Source organism: Lingula anatina, chromosome 2, assembly GCF_051362555.1.
Source record: "Lingula anatina isolate TDL-2025a chromosome 2, LinAna3.0, whole genome shotgun sequence".
NCBI lineage: Eukaryota > Metazoa > Brachiopoda > Lingulata > Lingulida > Lingulidae > Lingula > Lingula anatina.
Window position 1 is genome coordinate 29,885,956 of NC_141768.1, and position 26,751 is coordinate 29,912,706.

The following is a 26,751-nucleotide window of genomic DNA, read 5'->3' on the forward strand; positions in this document are numbered from 1 at the left end:
TAATGATACTGTATTAATTCTGACATATTACTTAACTTGTAACATTACAACCAGATGTTGAAAACTGGTCTCTTTACTGTGAATAGGAGTCAAAACCTAAAATATGACATAAACATACCATGACGTATAAATAATAAGTATCTATCATGATCATTTAAAAAAATTAGCTAAGATGCAATTTTTACCTGCTTTTTTGCCTTTATGCTTAGCACCAAAGTTTTTCCTTTTTGCTTGCTTATTTTGTATTTTGACCAATTTATCCACAGACTGACTTGTATCAAAAATGACCTTAGCTTCCACTATTCCTTTAGCTGGATTGTTTGCAAGCACTAATACTGGTCTCCCTTGATTTGGTCCCATACTCACAAGTTTACTGTGCAAATCTTGCATGTTGACATAGTACATGCCTTGTTCATGCAAATTAATAGGGATATGTTTATCGGTAATGCTAGTTATGCCATTGATCCCTTCTAGAGGCAAAAGGGAAGTGTCAAGGTTTTCTTCAAGCCCATTAACAGTTTCTGTACATTCAGTTTGCAAGGAATTGCTACTGAACACATGTTGATCAATTGTTCCTTCTCCTTCTTTGTCTTGGTCATGAAACAGGTGTGCATGCATGATGCTTTCCATGTCTGGTGTGCTAGATGCTGACCCTGATGCACCAGCTCTGGTTAAAAATATGCTACTATCAAACGTGTGTTCCATTTTGTTTGAACAATCAGGGAGTTCGGAATAGGAAACGCTGTTGCTGCATTGACCTCTACAAGCATCTTCACTTGTATTAATACTTTCATCCGTCACCAGACATAAAGACTGGTGTCCACTTGCTGAGCTCATTATGCTATTTTGGCTTGCTGGAACCTGAAAAAGTGAACTTGTGAAATTAAAGATGCACAGTGTAAGATTTCCCATGGAAAGCTTGTACTTCCCAAATTTTCCTGGGCTAGGAGGTGTTTTCTCTAACCATCCTCAGATTGCCCTTCCTAACACTCACCATAACTTTGAAACAATCTGAGAAAGTTAATAAGTCCTTAATCATTAAATGGGGGGTTGGGGTGGAGATGAAGGGAGGCCAGAGACTGACTCATTTATATACCCTTTCCCTTGGGGAATGGTATTTAAAACTACCCCTAGAGGAACTTCCAACATTCAACAATCACAGTATGTGGCTTTTGTCTTCTGTATTAATATTCTTGATATACACCACATTTCACATTTATACAGCAATCCACTACTGAGCAAGACTAAAAAAAGTGGCATTTCTTTACCAAAATGGCCCTGAACTAGCGTAAGGCTTTAATGTTAAGAATCGGTCCCACCGCGACGTAACTAACACAAATTAGATCAAATTACAATTAGATGCAAAAACTGATATCAAACTAATTCTTTAAAAAACATCTTTAAGTTCAGACGACGTTGGTATGCCCATCGACTTACACGTCATTATTCCGACTTTTGCAATACATTGCAACATATATATTTTTTTCTCGTGCGAACTTGTACTTGCTGCTCGTTTTGCCGTCTGCACTGCTGAGCATTATGGGGTGGACATATTTAATAACCGGAATATTTGATAGGTGGCGCACTTGTCAAACGGAAACAAACGAAAAGCAACTTATTTACTTATTATTTGAGTTGGTTAATACATGTACATTTTTTCAACAAAATAGTATACTCATAATCCACAAGGAAAATGTTGAGTGAAAGTATCCGATAATCTAAACAATAGGGCCTCTGCTAATCTGTGGAGATTTCCACTACGGAACTGCCCGAACTTAAACGACATGGCGGCTTCTTACCAGTTTGAACCGGTTACTTAGATTGCCGTTTTTAGCATTGAAAAATCGAGGGAGAAGCGTGAACAATAGTGACGGAGGTAAGTCTTAATATTTCCGTTAGTATAATGCACAGAAGTAATTTTGAGTGGACAAGGGTCTCTTGCATGCATCAAAAATGCTGTATGTTACCGATTTCATGGGCGCCGCCATCTTGATTTTCCTTGGCGGGGATAACAAAGTGTTCAACGTGAATCCACCCTTCCTGACATTGGCATTGTTCAATATGTCATGTATGTTGTGTTGTGAGAAGCATGAAATAAGTACGTGGCGCACATATTATGTACGTGACGTACGTGTTATTCTTTCACAGATCATCTCCTCTGAGTTATATGTCATGATAATATGTTCACGTTCGTCGTCACGTATGAAAACGAAATTACTGGATTACGAAAGACATGTGAATGTTACCATTCAATCAGTTCCCTGTGACGTCATGTTTTCTTGGCAGATGGCCGACAAAAAATGTCTGTTGAAATTACCGGCAAAAGTCATTTATATTATGTATACAAGTAAGGGATGGACTGTAAAAATTTGCCAGTAACTAAGAATACTTTGATTGGACGTGTGAAATTTCTTAAATCCCCAGAGAGCAAATCTTTAAAGAATATTGTGAAGATAAATGGTGTATTTTGTTTGGTTCCCGACCAAGAAAATTACATTAATTGTGTATTCTAAACTACCTTCATTATTGTAGAACCCAAGAGTACCATATTAAATCCAGAACTTCATATGTGTATGATTAATATAGATATATGGCCAGTGCAGTCCACTATCTGGGTTATAAACTGATTTCAAAACTAAATTAAAAAAAAGCAAATTTAAAAAGAGGTGTGTGTGTTGGGGGTGGGGGGCTTTCCATTTTAATTAGTGTGTGAATAAGAGAGGGGGGTATAATCATCATGGGCTGTCACTTATTAAGAGTATGGCACAGCAACTTTTCTCATGGGAGACACAGGATCCTCCACGGGAGACTTTACGAAAGGTGTTGGACCATATCAGTCATGCCTGAAAAATTTTTTTCTTGATCTAGTAAAAGAACCTGTATTGTTGTTTCTTATGTCCAACAAGTTTTCAAGGTTACTTGGGATGTGAAAATGAAAGGAAAGCTTTTTTTGTTTCTATTTTTGGCGATACATTTTACTTCACTTTTTTTTTATTGACTTTTTTGCTGTTTCTCTTTTCAGTTGTGTGTATGGCTAGGCCTTTTATTTAGAAAAATGGCGTTGTTGAACATGAAATACTTATTTAGTAACACAGTGTGAAAAATAAAAAGTGGCAGAGAAATAGATTGATCAGAATTAAATAAAAACTTGAAAGAAGGTAGGCCCTGACTGTCTTATAATCCAGAAGAGAGGAAAATGTTCTGCACTGAGTTTCAGGAGTACCATAGCTATCATTATATCAACAGCAACATAAGTCTAACTGCTTTATTATGGGTTATGAAAATTTCCGAACATCTGCTTCTGCATATATATGCACTGTTCATGGGCCACTGTTCATGATGATGAGTTGGCCTAAGTGCCCATGAAAGTTCAGAGTTTGATTTTCTTTCTTCCGGAAAAGAAAACAAATGAAGAGAGAATTCAGTCTCAGGCTGGTCAGTCCATATCAAAACTTCAGTTGATCAGACATGCTGAAAACTTTTCAGAACTGCCGGACATTCGGACCGGCAGTGATGAAAACTTTGCCGGACCGAATGGACTTTTGCCGGACCGAAAATGTCCATTCAATAATGGAAACGTTTTGTTTGCATAGTAGTACACAGAAGTAACTCTTGTAAATACATATTCAGTAATACTATTAAATAATTTGGACATGTTGTAAATTTAAAAAAAAACAAAAACACACACTTGTGAAGCACTGCTTTTTTGTTGTATTCATTTCACAAGTTCCAGGGTTCATACAGGCCTTAAGAAGAGCTTGATTTTGATTCTTCCTTTGAAAGTCCTTGAATTTCACACTTAGTCCTTTGTCCTTTAATTCAATAGTGCACGTACGGCTTAAAGAAATTCATCATATATTTCACATCCCTGTCATAAATTTAGGTTAATTGTAAATTTTATCATGATCAATTTCTCAAAAAAATTAATATTGTTTCAAATTGAAATGAATTTGATAAAAAATTAAATGAAAAAACTCATTTCCACTGTTCAACAGTAGCAAAAATTGCTCTTGGTCAATTTCTCCTTTCCTTGAAAATAATTTGCAAATTTTGATGCTACACAAACAGTAAAGATTGTAGTCCGAATGGGAGTGCCAATGCATGAAACATGCTAGCCACTTCACTGTATCTGTCTCATCTGCATGGAAACGAACGGCTTCCTGGTCAGGACTCGACGATATCATAATCTAAAATAATAAAAATGTACATACTGATAATATGAAAACTGTAACTGGTACTGGTAACAGGTATCGCGTTTATGCTTACGGGATATTTAAAATCTGTGAACCATTATGTTCATACATTAGGTTCGAGGAAGCGACCGAACTGTCAAACTTTTTTTACGTAAAACGTCGCAATGCGGAAGGCACTGCCGCGTATTAGCTGAATGCAAACGAAAGTACCCATTAGTTAAATATCGTTACAATCACCATTGATTACGCATAATATTCAGTCCTATAATTCTGAAATCGTTTTTACTGAGTGAATCGGGTGACCTCATTTCCATGTAGGCTACTATCAACGCTTTTTTCTCCCTAAAAGAACGGATAACGATGTATACGTACCTTCGAAGGTCAGGCCTCATTATCCTTGGTTCCTATATGAATAATTGTTCTTGAGAAAGGAGTCAGGCGTCCAAGTTAAGCAGTAAACATTTTTCCTGCATGTTTACATGCGCTTGGCAGCGTGGACCGCCCTCGTGATAGCTGTCTGTGTGTCGCGGCCAATATACCAATGACGGGGCGCGTAATTATCGAGAGCAGGGGGATTCCCCATGGGGAAGAACCCATTCGTTTGAGAGAGGGATAATACGATTGGCTAGCGTACTTTGTAAGTGAATGTGACCGAAATGTGGTCATTTTTACGTGTCACTAGATTAGTAAATGGAAGAAAAAATGATGTGGATTTTATATAATTTTATTTCTGAAGCACATCGAACGCTAACTGTTAATTCAAAATGGCGGCTCTTAAAACTCTTGTCGGTCCTTTGGACCGACAAAGTACAATATTTTACCGGTCCAGACAAATTTTGCCGGTCATGACCGATCGGACCGACAGTTTCAGCATGTCTGGTTGATTGAAAGAGACTGCCTTACTATGCTGTTTCACAATGCACAAATGATATGTTATTGTCAAGCACACAGGTTAAATAGTTTTTTGATATTCAGACATTTTTATGGACAGACGCTTCTATTTTCTGGCTACCCCTGTTCTTCATTCTTCAAAATTATTTTGGTCCTTGTGACATTCTACAATGCACATTTCGTTAAGTAATAAACAACTTTTCTTGTACATAAAATTTCCTGTGTTAAATTTGTTACAAAGCGTATAAAATATATAGAAAATACTTTATTTTAGTTTATTTTCTATGATTGAAACAATATAAAGGGGCCCGCACACGGTGAGCATTTGGCGCGCGCCACTTGCGCTGCGCCAGATGCTCACGCTCCTCAGCTCCCCGCAAACGATGCGCTCTTTGCTCAGCAGAGGTGCCTCCCGGCCTGCCCCTAGCGGACGCACTGTGAACTGTGGGATCATGTGTTTAAGGAAACATTACATATTGTTGTTTTTTCTGATAGTAATGGATAATGGTGACCACGTTTATCAATCAGACTAACTATAACTGTGTACATTTTTGTTGACTTTGCTGGGGGCTGCCATTTTTGTTTGTTTCCGGCTATTGGCACATGCGCATTGTTAGCATGGCGTAAGCAATCGGTGCTTGCACACCACACACGCTGAGACATTTGCCTCAAGAGACCAAAAAAATCAAACGTGAGAAATTTTGCTCAGCCGCGCGTGAGGCAAAAATCTCACCAAAATACCCCCGCACGCGATGAGAAAACGGCGCAGCGCAAGTGGCGCGCACCAAATGCTCACCGTGTGCGGGCCCCTTAAAATACAACTGAAAACAATTTGTCACATTTCATTCTTCTGTTGTATTTTGGTCCTTGTGTCATTCTACAACCCACATTTCATCAAGTAATCATGGAATTAATTTTTTCTTTCTGTAGATTGTTATAAAGTGTATGAAATACAGAAAACACTTTATTTTAGTTTAATTTTCTCGGATTGAAAACAAAAAAAAGTATGCCTGAAGACATGCATAATTTGTCATATGTCTGTAATTTTGCTTCGGTCTGACAGAATTTTCAAGCTTGTCAGACTGAATGTCTGACGGAGTTTCTGGCCTTTCACAGAGTTTGTTCCACAGTATTGGCAGTAGAATGGATATTGAGTGATGGACTTAGAAATACACTCTGTGTGCAACAGTTGCTGTGTTCAATTGTTTTCTTGCTCCAAAGGTTGTTCAGTAGCCCTGACAATCCTGGTAAATATCACATTTACGGATAGAATGATTTTTTAGCTTCTTCCTCCCAGGAAAATTGGTGTCAGTTGACAAGGGGCATGCAATACAGCCTTTGTAAGATAGATTTGAACTTCCAACAGTTCTTTTTCCTTGTTGTAGGTTGCTGTGAAAGATGGCTTAAGGGAGTCTGGAATCGTCTATACAAATGCAGTGACCTGTCCAGCAGAGTTGATCAACTGGAAAGACAGAATATCTAAGGCTTGGTATGTTTGTAAGTTTTCTGATCTCCAAATTAGATATTCTGTCTTTCCAGTTGATGTTAAGCAGTTGCCTTAGACGGCACATCTGAACCCTTTGGAGTTTGCATATGTGCCACCTGTAGAGGGTGATTTTGATGAAAAAAGAAGATGGCTGAGTACAACAGCATGATAGACTTTGCATCTTGTATGTAGGCCGATGCCTGGTTGCTTCCAAACAGTAGTTTGAAGCTTAATTGCCTCCAGGGAGGTAAATGGGCAGTCGCCATTCACCAAATGCCACTGCTGAAACGAGTTGGCGAGTACTATCTCTAACTGGTCCAAAAGGGTGTTTGCTTCTAAGCGGCAGCAAGAGAAATACTTGGTTTAAACTTGCCCTGTGAAAAAAAAACTGTCTGTACATGTATATAACTGTCACCTGTGTCTTTCGTCGTCATTGCGGTTTCAGTGATAACGCGATAAGTGGAAATAAGTTTACTCTGAAGTGCCGAATAAGAGTGCCTACCGGAATAACAGTGCCCCCCGGAAAACTTTCCAAAATTAATAACAGGGCCTAGCGGAATAACTGTGCCCCCTGGAAAAATTCCCGATATTTAATAACAGTGCCTAGCGGAATAACTGTGCCCCCCGGAAAATTTTATCAATTTTAATAATTTCAATGAATAATTGTAATGGCAATTTTAAATTATATTCAAATCTGGAAAAATTATGTTTATTAAACATAAAAGACACAATATCTAGACAAATTTACCTTTGATTTTATAGGCCTACACATAGTTTAACATATTTTAACTATTTAGAGTAATCTCTATCACCAAGCTCCCCCGGAAAATTTTTTCAATCAAGGTGCAATTTGGTGCATTTTAGGGTATTTATGTAATTTTTTTTTTACATCTTATGTGTCACTGAATTGTCTTGTTTTAGATGTTTTGAGGAATTAATTTAGTAATGACATAACAAAGGTTTAGACAAAATTTATTTTCCTGTTTATGCATTCACTCAGTTTAGTCAATCTTGAAGTTTAAGGTTCAGCAGCAGCAGTTCCTATAATGCTAATTTAAACTTTCAAAAATTATAGAACATACTATTTCAAAAAAAAAAAAAAAATTAACTACTTTAATACTTGCAGGAATCAAGAAAAAGGGCTTCCTATATTGAATTATTTTTGGATTGACCAAAAAGTTGATATAATATGTTCTTACCATTTTTCACCTTTCTGAAAGTAACTGGTCAACTGACTTTGCGTGTGGGAGCGCTTCATCCTTAAATAAAACTGCCGTGAAAAATGTTCTCTCTCCTGTCGTTCAGCGCAAAGCGACTCCCGCTACTAATTATACGTAGTTTGAGATGTAATTTATAATCAACAACTTCAAACACCGTGAAATGAATTTTTCAGAATTAAAGAGATTAAAATCACACTTATCACCAATTTGAGTTCTTCATTTGTTCATTTATATGATTCTATTCAGTCATGGAAATTTATATTCAATGCACACGAAAAACTGACGTGACCCAGTTTTACCATGCTACTGCTTTCACAAAACTAACCCGTAAATCAGTAGAAATTCTTCTCCAAATTTATAAAATCAACAAAGTGCACTTAATTTTCTCCATTTTTATCAGTGAATAAACGTAAACTATAAAAACACACAACAGACGGTCTTAATTTCGGAACATGACGAAGTGCCAGAGAAAGTGTATTTGTGACATGTGACTAAATGTTGTCGAGAGCAGTTGCCTCGTTTCGCTCTGTCTCGTATACTTCAAATAAAGCACAGAACTACGAAAACGAGGCACTCACAGGGAGATGGCATACGCGCATGCGTATTTTCGTTACTACTAAATCAAGTGCTCAGAAGCATGGGATTACGTACAGTATGTAAATAGAATGCCATATTTGCTTAGAAATAAATATAAATTTCAGTTAGCATGAGTGAAAATATACTTTTTTGTTCCATTCAGCCCAGCGAGGGGGTGCTTTTGACAAATTTCAGCGCGGCGCCTCGCTCTTTATATGCTGGAGAAACACTGGCTTTTATTTACGCTAAAAACAAGTTCGAGTTTAGTGCTTGCGACAGGTCATTAATAATTATTAACTTGTCCAATGAAACGATCATCAACATTTCCGAAACGATCAAAAATATTTCCAACCGGCACAGTGAGTGCCAAATAACCGTGCCGTGTGGAAAATTATTAATCGTGCCGGGGAGAATAAGATCGTGCCGGGTGGAAAATTTCCAGAAAAAAAATAAACGTGCCGGCACGTTTATTTGGCACTTCAGAGTAACCTTATGTCTTCAAGCTTACAGATCTGATGAATATTCGTAAAATATAGGTTGTGTTTGAAAAAATCTGCATGATTGAGCCATTTATAAATGCTGTTTTTCGCTTTTTTCAGCATATATGCAATACTGATAACACGTTTTAAGGAAAAACAAAAGACCGATAATAAAATACAGGTCTAGGTCAAAAATCAAAAATTATTTTTTGACTAATTTTCATTTGTTTGTTTTATGACTGCTGCTCTTGATAAATGTGTACAGTAGTTGTTTGTGTTATTATTAGATCTATAGCAATAAAATATTTTTATATGTTAACTTTCCTGTAATCTTGTTTTGTTAAAAAAAGCTGTAAAACTGGCATAGCCTGTTAAGTACCTGGAATTCTTTTTGAATCTGGATGATTATTTAGAAAAAAAAGTATTCCATTGCATGCTTAGTAAACCCCTCCCAAGTAATTTTAGTTTTAAATATGGTACAGCAACCAAGCCACTGGGCCTAGTTGCATTCAGTAGCAACAAAGTGAAAAGTTGATGTCGAGCCGCACCCAAGGTATATAAAAAAGAATTTTTGTTAAGTTACTTTTCTTCTGTGCTTCATATATGTATTTAACAGGTTAATAATTTGTATATCTTAACTGTGGCAAGATTGATTAATTAAATTAATTATACCTTTTCAGATCTGTGTGAATGTCTTATCGACTCTAATGCCTCCGGCCAGTATGACAGCTTTGACAGAACAAGCAACAAAGTTGCTGGACTTCAACCAAAAACTTGATATCAATTTGCTTGACCATGTTGTGGGCTGCATGTATAGTGGCGAAGGACAAACAGTAAGTACGGTTCTTTCTTTGTTATTGAAGTCTTTATGATGGGGTATACCAACCCGCTTAATGCCAGATGCTGCTGTCACACCACGAGTCCTGAAGTGGCCAATTTTGTGAAAGACTACTGGTAGTTTTCATCATAAAAATGACTCGGTATTGATGCTCAAATAAATGTCGAAATGGACAAGGTGGGTATCAGTTTCTTAGCCACTCCTTATATTGGCAATTTAATGACCTTGAATTTGACATTGACCTAATTTTTACCATGAACTTGTCTTTGGAAATTAGCAGAGACATAAACATAGTTACTATTGAACTTGAATAGTGACTCTTAATGTGACCTTGGAATTTGACATTTGACTTATTAGTGACTTAGTACATTTTTTAGCCCATATTCCTCTACAACTAAAACGTGCATCCATAGCTACCATTTAATTTCATTGAGCTTAATCATTTTAAAATTTGGTGTTGATTTTGGTGTTAAAGGGATAATAACTCTTCGTTTCCGCCATAAAATGAATTTTTCTGGAGTAAACAACAATTTTCCCATACTTACCAATGGTTAATGAATCCATTTTTACATTCAAAGTTAGTCCCTGGTTTTTTTCTAAAAAGTTTGGTTTTTTGTTAAAATCCCTTAAGAGATTATAACAGAGTTACTCAGTATAGCCATCAATGGAGGTCACGTGGTCAATAGACAAGCTCAGATATCAGAAAAAATAGCTACAACTGCCGTTTTTGTGGTAAAACAGAATATATTATATTTCTACGAGTTATTCGCAATGTTTTTATTGTGAAATGTAGATCTCACACTAAGAGTTATTATACCTTTAAGCACTAGGTAAAATTGCATCAAAACCAAAAAACTGTTTTGTGTATCATCATTTGCTTTTATGTCAGTACAATTTACAGCTTTGCTGCTTGTCTTTCAGTAGGCCTATGAAAGTCACATGCCTACGAAAGTTATCTGTAAAGTCGATTTTCCCAATTATATGGCTTATTTTTATGCATTGGTGTTGAAAATATAATGTGTAAGCCTTTTGGGTGCTGCCATTCGATGGGCACTGTTAATGACAGGGTTTGGCAATTTGTGTTTGTTTGTGTGTATATAAAATATTGAAGCGGCAATCATAAATATTGATACATATGAGCAATTATGCAATTATATTAATTTTATAATTTTTCCAAACTTATACATGTATATAAATTTTATTTTTTCTTAAGCAACGTGTGGCCCAAGAGGTGCTTACAACACTGAAAGAACACCCAGATGCATGGACCAGAGTAGATACCATTTTGGAGTATTCAAATAATCAACAGACAAAATATTATGCCCTACAGATACTTGAAAATGTAATAAAAACAAGATGGAAAGTTCTGCCAAGAACTCAGTGTGAAGGTAAGGGTGTCTGAAATTACAGATAAGAACCCTAACTTAGTAGTCAGTTTTGCACCTTTGTAGATGAAATGTTATTAACCATAAAGTATATTGGGATAATTTTGAAGCATTGCTTTGTAAATATCACTTTTTTTATTATTTTCTAAGAAGCAAATAGAGCACCTACTTATTAGATATGATCAACATGATGACTGCTAAACAATGAGTTCATTTAACATTTGCATATGAAGTTCATGGCTATATTTAGAATAAAGTCAAACAATCATTGAAGATCTAATTTTAACAACATAAAGCATAAATTTTTAAATTGTTTCTCAAACAATTATTTTCATCAGAGGTCGGTGGGTAAAAAAAAAAACATATATAAATTATGACGTTATCGTCGTTATGTTTACTAGTAAAAGAACATTTTAGACAATGATAACGCCCATTTTAACTAACTAAAGTCATATCTCAAAACAATAAAAACAGTGATTCTTATTCAAAACAAGCCGGTTGCTTGCATGTAAATTTTAATCTGAAAGAATCACTCTGGTATTTTTTTTCATCAGAAACAGCTCGACTTTCCTAATAGAAATAATTTGTTCCTTAAAATGATAATAAAAGTGAGCTTACAGTTAATACCTCTATGGTTAACATGAACAGGCTTATTATTCAAACCAAATGACTGTTGAAAGTTATTGCCAAGCTAATAATAATGCAAATAATAGCAATAAAACAGAAACCCTACTGACCTTTTTACATATTACATTTTGTCTGTCATAAACTTTAAACCCAGCCTAGTGGCTGGAGAATTGCTTGTACATATGGCTGTACATAGACTACTGCTTTAGCCTACATGGTTCTCCTAGGCCATGTTGCCTTCATTTGACTTAATATATGTTAAAATATTAATGAAGCGCTGATTGGCTAAAAAAATGAATCTGTAGTTTACTTGGGCTTAAATGACCTTGGCATTGAACTTACACAGTCATACGGCATGTGACAACTGTAAAAAAAGTTTTCATTTTATTTTATCCCAAATTGAACATATGATCAGTCAGACATTGTTAAAAAACAAAATAATAATTATTTTGGGCTGAATCTTATTTTATTTCTGTTCTGGCTATTTTGAGTTGATGGTAATTGAGAAATAAGTAATTCAAAATTATCTGCCTAAGAAGATTTTTCACCTACTTTTTAACAAAGCATAAGCAGACAAATATTGTTAATATTACATCAAGGTTTTTGTTGATGGCAAACTTTACTATTTTGTCCTTTTGAATAATTTGCCTTCATATGCACAGACCAGTAGGTTTTTGTGGATACTAGGTTGAATCATATAATCATAAATCTATATGATGAACAGAAAAATGACCAGGTGTGTGCTAAAATTATTGGGAGGTAGAAATTGTCCTTATGTAAGATTTTCTCTTGCTTATATGTTATAATAAGTGCAAAATTCAAAGATGGAGTGTTAAACAAGTAAGAAACGAGGAACAAAAAAATAACAGTAGTGTTCCCTCGACTTAGAAAATGGGAACTCGGGAGGTTAAGTAAGATAAGAGATCTCTTAGAGGTTGTCAGTTTGAAAAAATGCGAAATTAAAGTAAGTGGAAAATCTTGAAATTGGAACCAGTTAATTCCGGATTTGGAGTACTAGAATGGACCAGTTTCTTGAAGATATATGTCGAAATGCTTTTAGTCTTGTGCTGTATAGAAAGTGGTAAAGGGAGAATATATTGAAGAAGTTAAAGATATATATTTAATTTGATTTTTTTTAAAAAAAAAGATACTATTTCAAAATTAACTGTACAATATTTATTTATGCAGGTATCAAAAAATACATTGTGGGTTTAATAATCAAAACGTCATCAGATCCAGAAACACTAGAAAGAGAGAAAGTGTACTTGGGAAAGTTGAACATGATACTTGTACAGGTGGGTTTGTGTGTGGAATAAAATAATAAGGAAAAAAATGTAATATTGCTAAGTGTGATTACATTACTGAACTTATTTGCACTGACCCAATTTACCTCCACCACTATTACGGTTTGTTTGCTTAATGGAATTTTCCTACAATCACATGCTCATGTGGTGACAACTAGTGCTGTTTGTAAAGATTACTGGGCATGTTTACAGCAGTTTACTTATGCAGCAGTTATAAAGTTAACTTGTAATGCCATGTGAATTGTGTGTTTTGATAAGATAATTTTTTGGTTTGTTGATTTTTTGTGTGGCTGTGGGGACATGTACTTTATCCTTAACCACCTATCCATTAGATCTCCATTGTGTTCATTACTCCTATACTACAAGATAGATTTAGTTAATGCTTACACTTTTACTTGTGTTTTTATGCAGTTGTACTTACTTGACACTGACTTTTACTTTTGAAAACATTGACCTACCTTCCACAATAAGCTGAACTTTTCCAAAACTAGAAGAGATCTACCCATTGTTGTTAATAAACTTCAATAGGAGATCCTTTATAAATCCAAAAGCAACCTTGAATTTTACCTTTGACCTACTTGCCGCAAAAAACTAGTCTCTTGCCCTTGTATCTCCAAAACAATAAAAGATACACCTATAATTGCTGTTGAAATCGAATTTTAAGTAATCGGGGATTCAAATCACGCCTTGAATTTGACTTTCCATCTACAGTGAAATTAACTTTTCCAATTTTCTAGCCCTTATACCTCCAAAACAGAGATAAACCTATAGTTACTATTGAATTTGAATAGGAAGTAGTATATTTGGAATTCATATGTGACATCCATCACCAAGAATTTTACTTCTTGATCTACTTTCCGTCATTAAATTCACTTTTCCAATTTTCTAGCCCTTATATCTCCAAAGCAAGAAGAATTAAAACCCATAGTTCTATTGAATTATAACAGGAATTCGGATATTGAGATTTCATATTTTAGCTGGAGGTACACAATAACAATTATTTCTTGCAATATTAGACATGGGCATATCAGATTACATGCATGCAAAAATTGCACATGACAGTGATTTACAGACTTACAGGAAACCCTTTTTTCTTTGACATTCTTTGTCACCCTGTTGGTCAATACAGCAAGTTATTTGAAAACAAGTCAATATTGTACCTTCAAGCTTTGTAGCAAGTCTTGATATCATATGCCCCATATTTTACTGGTATTCCTTGCTCAACATGCCAGAAAAACAATTATTATGTTACCATGCTGTTGGAAAATCTGCGTCGACTTGGCACTCATGTCTATTAGCTCCCGTGTTATTCCAGCTAAAAATGGCCAGCCAGCTTCACTTCCTACACCAATTAATGTCACAACTCCCAGCACAACCTAACACAATCTGTCTTATCCAAAGTCCTTCATTTACTAGTCCTTATATCTCTAGTGATACAAATTGTTAATGATGGTCATTATGTGTGTTGATTGACACAACAATATACAGTGTTTTGCCATGTAATATCTCATTTAAATTATTTTGAAAGATCTTGAGATATTTCTTCCATCTTTCAGATTTTAAAGTATGAGTGGCCAAAAAATTGGCCTTCTTTCATCTATGATATTGTGGGTGCAAGTAAAACAAATGAATCCCTCTGCCAAAATAACATGGCAATCCTCAAAATTCTCAGGTAAGTATATCATGCAACTTTTCCACTGTGTGGAATAGTGACCTTCACAGATGTCAAATTTGATCAAAGCTCTGTCATTATTTGAAGCATTTGTTGTATAATTATTAAAGATACAAAGAGCTACTTTTCAGTAACTTACTTAAAATGTGGCAATTAAAAAAATAAAAAGGTTGTTTGGCACTAATGTGATTTTTGATCATAGGTGAAATGAACATTGTGCAGAAAGGTCATTTAGCATATGATAAAATATATGCAATATTTTGATACAACAACAGTATGTTTATAAATTTTTTTATTTGATAAATATAATTATTTCTCAGTGAGGAGATCTTTGATTTCTCAAGTGGACAGATGACACAGGCCAAGGCCAAACATTTGAAGGACAGCATGTGTACAGAATTTGCTCAGATTTTCACATTGTGTCAGTTTGTTCTGGTGAGTTTCACAATATTTTGCAGAATCATATATCAGTAGTTTAAAATTAAGAGATGGTGCTTGGAAGACTGGAATTGAACATTAGCTTGGTGGATGTATGATATAATTATGGAAAATGTTAGTTTACTTTTTTAAGGCCCTTTTGTTAACGATAAGCTTATACATGCAGGATAACTCGCAGAATGCCCCGCTAGTGGGTTCCACGTTGGACACTTTGATGAGGTTCCTAACCTGGATTCCTCTTGGCTACATATTTGAGACAAAACTCATAACCACACTCATTTATAAGGTAGGTTTTACTGATTGTTAATGTCTATATATATATATATATATATATATATATATATATATATATATATATATATATATATATATATATATATATATATATATATGGCTGTGCATAGCATAAAAAGTGTACTTCAGCATCTTTGAAAACATTAATGAAATGCCAAAGGTAAAGTAAAAGTGAATAGGCTTTGATTTGGGAGTCAAATCATTTTTGTGTACTGATGTTGTTGAGGCAAAAGTTGCAGATAATTTTGAGAATTAAAAAAAATCTACCATTCATCTCTGTATGTATACCGTTTCCTTTGAATTGGCTATATATATCCAGCTTTAGGAAGTATCACAAATTTCAGATATTTTAATTGGCCTAAGGTTGCCCTTCGATCTTGGCCTATTGAATATATGGCTCCATTGTTATGTGTTTACCTTTTATCTCTGGTCATTTCTAGGTCATCATTTTTGATGTAGTTTAAATCTTTTTTTTTTTCCTAGTTCCTAAATGTCCCGATGTTCAGAAATGTCACCTTAAAATGTTTAACAGAAATTGGTAAGTCCAATAAATGCTTATGATTTAAAATGCATTATTTCTGGGCTTTACACCATTTACATCATTAAATAAAATATTTTGCAAAGACTCGTGTTGTTCTGTAATGAATTTTTAACCATTGTTTGCAGTAAGAATTTAACAGTAACTGAAGTAAAAACAATAGCACCTGTGTCATAGTAAACATATCAAAATAAGTGTACTGTTTTGATTACAGCTGGTGTTTCTGTCACACAGTATGATGAACAATTTTTACAGCTCTTTAATCTGACTATGACACAGCTTAAACAGGTATGAGTTTTTTTTTTTTTTTTTTTTTGTCTTTATTTTTACAGAATTTCATCTCTTTGTTATTTTCTTCTAAAAAAGATTATAATTTGTAACCATTTATTGACATTACTGTTATATATATATTTTTTTTATTTTGTGAAAGATTATTTAGTGACTCTTTTTATTATTGACTTGCAAATTAAGCTTTTATTTTGTAATTGCCAATTTTCAGATGTTGCCCACCAGCACAAACATCAAAGATGCCTATGCTCATGGTCAGGATGATGAACAAAAGTTTATTCAGAACTTGAGTTTATTCTTGTGCACCTTTTTAAAGGAGCATGGCACTTTGGTAGAAAAAAAGCAAGAACTTCATGATGTATTAATGGAGGTAAGCACATTTTTATTTATGTACATTATGTGCTACGATTGTAGTAATAAAGTAAGTACAAAACAGTACATTTGTTTACAAGAATTTTGACCTGAATTTGGTATTTAATATTGTTTGTGCATTTTATTTTACAGGTTTCATGAATGTAGAAATTGTTATTAAAGATGAACATTTTGTTTTAGGCTTTGCACTATTTGATTCTCATCTCTGAGGTGGAAGAGACTGAAATTTTTAAGATCTGTTTGGAATACTGGAATACTTTAGCTGCTGATCTGTACAGAGAAAGTCCATTCAGTGCTAGTCAGACTCCTCTGCTTATTGGCAGAATGGCTGACGTACCACCGTCTAGGAGAGCTCTTTATACTCCTGTGCTTTCAAAGGTTTGTAACAAAATGTAAAACTTAATGTTTTGTGATATACGTCTTGTTTAAATAGATAGAGAATTAGAGTACTGGAGTAGTGTGGTTTTATCTTAAAACCACCCTGACTAAATCAACCGTCATATGTTGGTTGATACAAGTCATGATTAATGCATCAATCTTCACTCCTTGCATTTTCATAAGATTAGCAGCCAGTAGATGCTTAAATTGAAAACTTTCAAATTTTAATTCTGTTAATCCTACAGAACTCTTGTTTCATTTTGTAGGGCTTGTCAAGTGCAATACTAGGAGTTTGTTCTTATCCAAAGTTATTATTGTATCGCCACTCTGAACCCCTAGTTTCAAAATCTTTGGTCCAGCTAACCTTTAAAAGAACATCTCAAGTAATCAGTTCATATGTGTTTAACAGTAAATGTTACTTTCTGCATTGCTTATTTTTTTTAAAGTGTACATTTTGGTTATGCCTAGGTGAGGCGGGTAATGATCTCAAGAATGGCCAAGCCAGAAGAGGTGCTAGTGGTAGAGAATGAACAGGGAGAAGTCGTGCGTGAATTCATGAAGGACACAGATTCTATCAATCTGTATAAAAACATGAGAGAGACTCTTGGTGAGTTGATTTTGTATTTAGTATTTAACCAAATAATAATGCATTTATGCATGCATACAGGTGCAATAAAATAATAAAAGAAACTAGTTAAAGGTACATAAAAACCGAGCATCGGTGGAGCGTGGATTCCCAGTAACACATGTAAACCACTTTACTAGATTCTTATATGGCTCAAATGAATTTGACATGTTAAGGGATAAACTGAATAGATCTCTCGATCAGCCATAAAAGACCTTTAGACTGCTCCTTTCTTTAAATTTATGGTTGTAAATTTAACCTACTTTCGTGACCTACTTTCCTGCCCCATTGACATACAGCTTAGAATGCCAGCAGAAAAATCTGTTCAAACATCATTTTCGGGTAAAATTAAACAATGCCTTTTGGTAATTCTCTTAGTTATACTACTTGAAACTATATGCTGGCATTTGGTTGGTTTTTGTAACAAAAAATTGACTTTGTATGCATCTTTAAGTCTGTCCTAGTATGAATAAGATTATTTTGTATGTCATAACTATTTCAAATGTTAGCATTAATTATGAAAAGGCACTGTATTTGTACAGTATTTATAGAAAATTTAGTGTTGGTCGACAGCCTTTTTGTACGACACTTAAAAACTTCAATTCTGTAACATATTTTTTCCCCTTTCAGTATATCTTACTCACTTAGATTATCAAGACACGGAAAACATTATGACTGAAAAATTGACAAATCAAGTGAATGGTACAGAATGGTCTTGGAAGAATCTGAATACAGTAAGTAGGATATATGTATATCATTTTATGGACAACTTGTCTGGACAATTAGCCATTACCTGCATTTGCCGTCATACCATTAACATCAGACTTGACTTAAGCAGGCTTGTACACTTTCTTTGCTAACATCTTAAATGGCAAAAAATGTGTTGGTTACATTTCACATTTGAAATGACTTATTTTACTTCCTAGCATCTTGTTTACATCCTGTGAAATGTTTATCATTCCTTCGTGTCTTTCTGGCATATGTGAATCCTTTTCCTTAACTCATCAAATATAAGAAACGCCAGTAAAAATTTCAGCTATAGATAAATTTTGTTATGTTGGCTGTATAGTTGCCTGCTTTGCTGTCTAGTTTAAAAGTATTTGATATTGCTTCAGTTTAGGACGGCTGTAAATAAAGTGTACTAAGTAATACAAAATTTCAAGATCTGGGTGATGAGAAACTTGATGAGAAAAAAATGGTTTTGAATGTATTGGGACGCTGTCATGTTTTAATAAAATGTTTTTTGTTTAATTATGTTATACAACGTCTAAATAACAGCAGTTATCATTGTAGTAATACACATTGGATGTTTTTTTCTCTTGTATTTATCATGCTGCTTCTAGTATGTGTATGTGTAAATTTTTTTTGTTTGTTTTTTTTAGCTTTGCTGGGCTATTGGATCTATAAGTGGTGCTATGCACGAGGAAGATGAAAAGAGGTTTCTGGTCACAGTAATAAAAGTAAGTTTGAATGTTTTCTATGTAGATGTGTGCTCATTGACAAGTTAAAAGATATACTATACAAAAGCAGAAATGTTCTTATAAAAGCAAAGGTTAAGTGTGGAAAAAAGTAAGCAGTTTCAAACATTTTCAAAAATTTGACATTATTGGAAGTTTTAGCTTTTCCATTCATAAACATTCATCTTCAGTAAATCGACCTTAAGACAGTGTGTTTTATAAGTCTTTTCAAACTGACCAAAGTCCTGAAATAAATTACAGTCTATCAAGGTAGATGAACACGATGGTTAAAATGGAAAAGCCAAAGCTTAATTTAAACATCAAAGATGGTGCAATGACATACTTTTTATGTTTTCCACTTAGGGCCTTAAAAAAAAATTATATATATATATATATATATATATATATATATATATATATATATATATATATATATATATATATATATATATAAAAGAAAATTATATTATATCTGATAAGTTTTCCACCATAATATACCTCCCTTGAATACTCTTGTCAACCTGCATTATTAAACTCTTGTCTGTTATTCTTTCCTAAAGAAAATTAAGTAATGATATAACAACTATGAAGATTGTGGGAAGATAAATGTAAAGCACAAGTAGGACTCTTCAAGAAAATAGATAATGATAACAATAGATAATGGTTATGATGTCAATGCGGGGTTAAAAGCAGAGGAATGTGTCCAGTGTTGTCAGATTAAAAGCTTAGGTTGGCAGATGTATGAATCCCGCCCTTATGTCTTACACCCATTTGTTTTCCCACCCTTCAGGATTTGTTGGGTCTGTGTGAGCAAAAGAGAGGGAAGGATAATAAAGCCATCATAGCCTCTAACATAATGTATGTGGTGGGGCAGTATCCCAGGTTCCTACGAGCACATTGGAAGTTCCTGAAGACAGTTGTTAACAAGTTGTTTGAGTTCATGCATGGTGAGTATTACCTTGTCATTGATTCCGAGGTTTTATTCCATTAGGAGTTACTGGGTTTGGTTGAGCAAAAGCGGGGCAAGGATAATAAAGCCATCATAGCATCCAACATAATGTATGTGGTGGGGCAGTATCCTCGATTTCTTCGAGCTCATTGGAAGTTCCTCAAGACAGTTGTCAACAAGTTGTTTGAGTTCATGCATGGTAAGTGAAAGCTTGTTGACAGAAGTGCTTTAGAGGATGGGGTGAAATAAGGTGTGGCACTTTCAGAAATTTTTTTATTAGTGTTGTGTACCAGCATTTTCATTTCCTTTGAAATGATGCCTTTTTGCCAAATTTTGGATTTGCATATTGAAGACAGTGTTGTTATAAAGTAGGAACCTCTGTAGTGTATTTATTTGGTATTTATCTCTCCATTTATTGTAAAAGATGAACATGCTTCCATTTGCTGTAGAAACCCATGATGGAGTGCAGGACATGGCGTGTGACACATTCATCAAGATTGCCCAAAAGTGCAGGCGGCATTTTGTACAGGTTCAAGTGGGAGAAGTGATGCCATTTATTGAGGAAATTCTCAACAGTATTAACACCATAATATGTGACTTGAATCCACAACAGGTACATCAATGTAGTATATGCCTGCTGGTTTTAAGTAATTGAGAGTGCTAATTAATTGGTATTCTTGGTTTCCTGTTTTTCTTGTCAGTTTCTGTAAAACGTCGTGTGCTTAAAGTATTGTCTGAAATATCAGGTGCTATTATTTTAGATACGTGAATTCAGAAGTAAAATGTGCAGGGTTTTTGGCAGGTTTATAAAATCTGAAACAACCTGGTACTGTACTTTATGACATACTAAAAGAAAATGTTTAACATTATCCAGGTGCATACTTTCTATGAAGCTGTGGGTCTTATGATCAGTGCACAAACAGACCAGGCAGCTCAAGAGCATCTGGTGGAAAAATATATGATGCTACCAAACCAAGTGTGGGACACAATTATTAATCAGGCTACACAGAATGTAGAGGTGCTGAAAGATCCAGAGGCAGTGAAACAGTTGGCCAATATTTTAAAAACCAATGTTCGAGCATGCAAGGCACTTGGACATCCATATGTATTACAGGTTGGTGAACCTTTTTGTCAAATTTTTATGGCCAGACACTGGTGCACTATATTCTGAGAATGATTAGAGCTTAAAATGGTTGCTTATATGGAAGGAGTAGTCCCAAATATTTGCATGCATTTATCTTCAATTGAAAACAAAAGTGTACAACAATATCATTTTTTTATTTACAGTGGTAGCAAATACTTAAAGGTTTGTGGAAGGAACTCGTACATGCTTCCCTGGAGTTTTTTTTTTTTTTTTTTTTTTTTTTTTTTAAGTAACTAGTGATTATGCTAATAAGTATCATTTGTAATATTGCATCAATATTGAGAAAATAGATTTCGTGCAATTTCATCTTTCTTCTTCACGTTTTAGTGTCACTGTATCTTATAGTTTGGACACTTTTATGTCTGTTCATTTGACAGCTTTTACTGAAAAAGTTTATGGTATTTGTAAAATTATTCAGTATTTTTTGTGATACTTGAGAAATTTCACTTGATGAAATTTCTGTTGAATTATTTTAAATTTCAGATATTTTTGTCTCGTGATATTTTAAATCTTCTCAGATTATAATGATGTATAAGGAAAAATATTATATACTTACTGTAAAAGCATAACTGGTTTTGTCTTAAATTTAGCTTGGACGTATTTACCTGGATATGCTGAATGTGTATAAAGTGATGAGTGAAAACATCAGCATTGCCATTGCAACAAACGGAGAGAATGTAACCAAACAGCCTCTTATCAGGAGTATGAGAACTGTGAAAAAAGAAACACTTAAACTTATCTCAGGATGGGTCAGCAGGTCTAATGACTCCCAGATGGTATGATTGCCCATTCATTGCCTTTGGTCTTTATGTTAAATTAAATGGAATATAGCTTGATGTGTACATTGTGCTTAAAGTATTGAGTATGATAATAGTTACTTTGACAAGTGAAGTTAGAAAAAAGGAAAAGTAACAAATAGATTTCTTGTGATTAAGTGCAATATCAGTACCAGCACTCCTGATATGTTAGACATTTTAGAGAGTGTTTATTCTTTATTTGTAATTGTATTGTCCTTTGGTTTAATTTGCAGTTGGTAATGTTATTTAAAAGTGATCTGTATTTCAGGTTGCAGAAAACTTTATCCCGCCTCTTCTTGAAGCAGTTTTGATGGACTATCAACGAAACGTACCACTTGCAAGGGAACCAGAAGTGCTAAGCACAATGGCAACAATAGTCAATAAATTAGAGGTAAGGCCAGATGATTGATACATGAAAAAATAATTCTACCTACCCTGAGGTTTCGAGTAAAACCAACACAAGCAGCTGTTATATATAATGCCTACAGGTAACCAGGTAAAATCCAAGCAAAAGAAGAAGAAAAAATACATTGGATAGCAATTTTATATACAATCATTGTATGTGTTATTAATATTTAGATCCCTCTGTCTGTCTATGTGATCATTGTTCCCATTGCCATCCAAAACACCAGTCCTTACTGGGGTGGCCCTAGCAATTTTTTCCTTTAGCCAAATTACTACTTTTTCACTGCTTTTTTTGTCCAAATGGTTTAAATTTGACTAAAATGAGTCAAATCAACCCTAATATTTTAGCCAATTTCAGTCAGTTTTAGCATTTGGCTAAATTGGCGAGTGTTAGCGCTACCCCAGCCTTAAAACTGCAATATCATATTTTTGTTTATTTTAATATACATTAGTAAGGCAGGTTCATTTTGATAATTGGCATGATTGGACATGTGTGTATCTCTCACACTGTTATATTATAGAAATAAAGTAATGATTGTAACTGATATTGATCTGCCATCTTGGAACTGGGTGTATGAGTCAGTCTCATGGCATTTTTAAATGTTTCCAAAGATATGTCTGTGTCTTTCTTTCACTGTAACAGTTATTATTGAGAAATTAATAAAGTTTTGATGTTAAAGTCCTGTGAAAAGTTATAGACACTTGGCAAACTTAGTTCATAATGCAGAGGCTATGTCGTCTGTGTAGTCCATCCCAGGCATGCTCAGTGAGAGACATGTCTGGTGTAAATGGAAGCCACGGAAGAGTCTGGTGTTGGTCCTGCTGCAGCTACACCTGTGCTATCTTTTAATGTTGCCAGTTTTGCTGTCTGCATGTTTGCCGCTTTGCTGTCTTGTTAAAGTTTTTGTTGTTAAGATCTACTAAAATGTAAATGTGTATTTGCATGGGGATGGGTTAAGGGAAATGTTTCCTAAATAGAATTTATGTTAAACTCGTTTACCCTTTTTTTACAGGGCAGTATAACTAAAGATGTTCCACAGATATTTGATGCTGTGTTTGAATGCACATTGGAGATGATCAACAAAGATTTTGAGGAGTTTCCAGAACATCGAACAAACTTTTTTCTCTTACTACAAGCAGTAAATTCTCATTGTTTCCCTGGTAGGTATCTGGATTTTAAGAATGCAGCATTTGTATTATTATGCAAATTGTACTATTATAAATTGTTGTATCCAAACAAGTTGATGTGTTGGGATGTTTGGCTCATGACCTAGTTAAAATCCACTATATACTAACTATTCAGAACTGAGCCCCTGAATATGTATGCTCTGACAGTGCCCCTTGCTGCAGTGCACAAGATGGATAAATGAATGAAGGCTAGCGCCCTAAAGTTTTTCAGCTAGAAAGTGGCTGTTCAGGCTGGTGTCTAGTCTTAATATGCCGAAGGTGCAAGTGAACCAAGACTATGGAGCTTAGCCTTGTGTCACTTTATGATCATTAAGTGACCTGCTGCAGCTGCATGGTAAACAAAAAAGGGGGGTTTGTGGGTTTCAGTTGGTAGTAATACTTAAAATTTGTGAATATAGTGTTGCTGTGAACCAAGTGATATTGGTAACAAAGATGGTTATTTAAGTGAACTGTTATCAGCTGCAAGCTGAAGAATTAACACTTTTGTTATTATTAACTATTTTTATAATTTTTTTACATGGCCCATCTACTTATTTCGAAATACCACTATTTGAAAAAATGCACATGCCAATCTTGTAAAAGGAATCCTTACATGCGGTTATACCAACATAGACACTGCTAAATAAAAAAAAAAACCTAGTCTTTCATGTTTTCCGTCTATTGCAGCTTTCCTCGCCATACCACCTGCACAGTTCAAACTAGTGCTGGACTCCATCATCTGGGCTTTCAAGCACACCATGAGAAATGTGGCCGACATGGGACTGAGCATCATGTACACATTGCTACAGAATGTTGGGCAGGAGGAAAATGCAGCACAGAGTTTCTACCAGACCTATTTTACAGACATACTGCAGCATATCTTTTCTGTTGTAACTGACAGTTCACAGTCAGGAGGTATGGGTATTTATCAGTTTGATGGTCAATAAATTGTACCACCAGTCATTTTTCTGGCAATACCTTGGCTATGACCTGAAACACTGAGTATGACATTGTCCTTTTTTCAAAAATTTTAAATATAGCTTTGGCAACAATTTAGAGCATTTTTAAAAAGCTTTTTATGTGTATTATTATCCCTTAAGTGTGTCTTATCCAGCTGGTGGCAGATATCCAGGAGACATTATCTCCTCTATGATCCTCTTAGATATGTATTTTCAGCTCAAATTAGATTTTGTTCTTTTTATGTATTTTTACATATGTTTTTATTACAGGTCTCACAATGCATGCCAGTATATTGGCATACATGTTCACATTGGTGGAGATGGGCAAGATCACCGTTTCACTTAGTCCAAACCACCAAGCATCTCAAAATGTACAGTTTGTACAAGAATTTCTTGTTAATCTGCTAAAAGCTGCCTTCCCACATCTGAATGAGTGAGTACCAATACTTGTATTATATGCTTTTTTCATACAGGTATATATCTTTCTATAACAACTCTTAAAAGTTGGTATTCATACTTTTTTTTTTTTTTTTTTGCAAAGATCTATAATTTAACCCCAGACTTAAATTCTGTGATACATTTCTTGATGTTTGTTGCAGTTAGTGTTACTCATGTGGTATTTTTTTAAGAAATGAATTTGAAAGAAATGATGCATTTCAGTACGCAGTTGCGAGTTTTCATTGAAGGGCTGTTCAGCTTTGACCAGGACATTCAGGCTTTCAAAGAACACCTTCGTGATTTCTTAGTGCAGATCAGGGTAGGTGGCACCCTCAGCATAATCAAATTATGATGATGATATGATAAATTAAGTTGAAAATATTGATTTAGTAAAACACAAAGACATGGCATAGTTAAGGTGAAACCAATCAATATATCTTATCTAATTTTATTTATTATTATTGGCAGGAGTTTGCTGGGGAAGACAATTCAGACCTCTTTCTTGAGGAGCGGGAGTCGGCTATTCGAGAAGCTCAGGATGAGAAGCGAAAGCAACAGATGGCAGTTCCAGGAATACTGGGTCCTCATGAGGTAACAGAAGACATGCAGGACTAGTCTGTGAATGAACCTCAGCCATTTCTTCATGCCATTCAATGAGAACATTTCATCATTATAGGGCATTCATTTGTAAAGATATTTTCAGACTTTTTTTTTTGGTTTGGTCCATGTTCTGTGTTGTTTATTCATATTAATCCTAAAAAGCATTCAGAAGCTACATGTATATGAATCAGCGTTAGAATGTTATTTACTTTGAAGAATTTTTCATGTAGATGCAAATATTATTTATAAATAAAAATGTAATTAGCTGCTCCATCCTTTTCAGAAGTCCATATCATTTGTAAATACTGCACATTATTGTAGTGTTTATATTGGTAGATCACTCATTATTTTTCAAAAAAAAAAAGTGATCTGTTCAATCAGTTCTGTGTGAGAGTTATGCTTGATAGAAGTTGGACGTCTCACATGCTGATGGTATTGCACAAGGCAGCTTTATGTTATCTATTATCTTCATGCAAATTTTATTATATTAAGTGTGTTAAGTAAGATGAGGATTTTTGATGAAGATTTCATGATTATAATGAAGTGGTATTTACCTTTGGAATTTATTTTGGGGTTTAAAAGTGAGCAAAAAAAATCAACACTAGAAAGGAAATTTGAACAGCTTAGGATAAGAGAATTGTATATGGGTCTTTTGAGTATTTCAACTATTTGGAGAACTTGAATTAAGAATTAGTTATGTAGTGTGAATTGAAAATGGATAAATTAATGGCTTGCTTTTTACTCGCAGTCTTGGCAATGTGTGGTATAATTTTAAGCAGAATAAACATTTATTTTATATGCCATTGTATGTTATGTGGAGCTACTTAAAACTAGTAAAATATTCGGGTTAGATTTTTGATTATATGACATTTTCTCTATTCAATCATTTATTGATGAATTAAGTTATTTTGCTAGAATGTCAAATTGTAAATATGCCATAAATGAGTGCTTGATGAAATTTCAGAAGTTTTAATGGTGAGGCTGTCCAACTTTGTGTGAATGACAATTATGAATGTTGTTAGCAGTATCTGCTATAACATGGTACACATTTTTTTTCACCATCACCCGGTAAATGGGTCATTATTTCATGACATTGTTTACAGCTGTACTGGAACACTCATCATGTACTTTTCGATTTGTTTCTTCATAACATTGGCGACATTTTCAAGCACCCATCAAGTCATAATCATTATGTTAGATAATAAAGAGAGTGATGAAATTTGTGTCAAAA

At 34.5% G+C, this 26,751-nt stretch overlaps 2 protein-coding genes and 1 long non-coding RNA gene across 7 annotated transcripts in view; 1 reads left to right on the forward strand and 2 right to left on the reverse strand.

Moving 5' to 3' along the window:
* The window catches only part of LOC106177131 (uncharacterized), a 7,201-nt gene extending 5,026 nt beyond the window's left edge, over positions 1-2,175 (reverse strand). The window contains exons 1-2 of one of the 2 annotated variants that reach the window (XM_087006498.1): positions 1,968-2,175; positions 186-861 (exon numbers count right to left, since the gene is read on the reverse strand). In XM_087006498.1, coding sequence (XP_086862624.1) covers positions 186-861; positions 1,968-1,988 — 697 coding nt within the window. In that variant the 5' untranslated portion in view covers positions 1,989-2,175. Of the gene's footprint in view, positions 1-185; positions 862-1,437; positions 1,597-1,967 lie in introns of those variants that run through there. The other variant, XM_013559820.3, reaches the window with a different exon arrangement.
* Positions 1,726-26,743, forward strand: LOC106177129 (exportin-1). 4 transcript variants are annotated; one of them, XM_087006496.1, is made up of 25 exons: positions 1,811-1,876; positions 6,470-6,573; positions 9,526-9,678; positions 10,897-11,071; positions 12,884-12,990; positions 14,556-14,671; positions 14,992-15,106; positions 15,276-15,395; positions 15,887-15,941; positions 16,156-16,229; positions 16,441-16,599; positions 16,782-16,979; positions 17,448-17,586; positions 18,235-18,338; positions 18,987-19,064; positions 19,852-20,008; positions 20,460-20,623; positions 20,885-21,124; positions 21,745-21,930; positions 22,220-22,342; positions 23,370-23,517; positions 24,211-24,438; positions 24,753-24,915; positions 25,143-25,239; positions 25,389-26,743. In XM_087006496.1, the coding sequence occupies exons 3-25, from the start codon at positions 9,553-9,555 to the stop codon at positions 25,533-25,535; spliced, it is 3,219 nt and encodes a 1,072-aa protein (XP_086862622.1). In that variant the 5' UTR covers positions 1,811-1,876; positions 6,470-6,573; positions 9,526-9,552; the 3' UTR covers positions 25,536-26,743. The 4 variants fall into 4 exon arrangements, with proteins under 4 accessions (XP_086862621.1, XP_086862622.1, XP_086862619.1 ...); XM_087006493.1 differs by having other exon boundaries at positions 1,816-1,876; positions 6,470-6,581; XM_087006494.1 differs by lacking the exon at positions 19,852-20,008 and adding an exon at positions 20,053-20,209 and having other exon boundaries at positions 1,816-1,876; positions 6,470-6,581.
* LOC147763544 (uncharacterized) lies at positions 3,689-5,192 on the reverse strand. The gene is made up of 2 exons (XR_015333178.1): positions 4,566-5,192; positions 3,689-4,187 (listed from the first exon to the last, which is right to left on the reverse strand). It is a non-coding gene; the product is annotated as an uncharacterized LOC147763544 (long non-coding RNA).
* Positions 26,744-26,751: the final 8 nt, after the last annotated feature.

Excerpts from the sequence above, each read along its gene's own strand:
- LOC106177129 (XM_087006493.1), top strand. Across the intron at positions 17,587-18,234 it reads AAACATGAGAGAGACTCTTG|TATATCTTACTCACTTAGAT; the intron begins GTGAGTTGATTT and ends TTCCCCTTTCAG. Across the intron at positions 20,624-20,884 it reads GTGACTTGAATCCACAACAG|GTGCATACTTTCTATGAAGC; the intron begins GTACATCAATGT and ends AACATTATCCAG.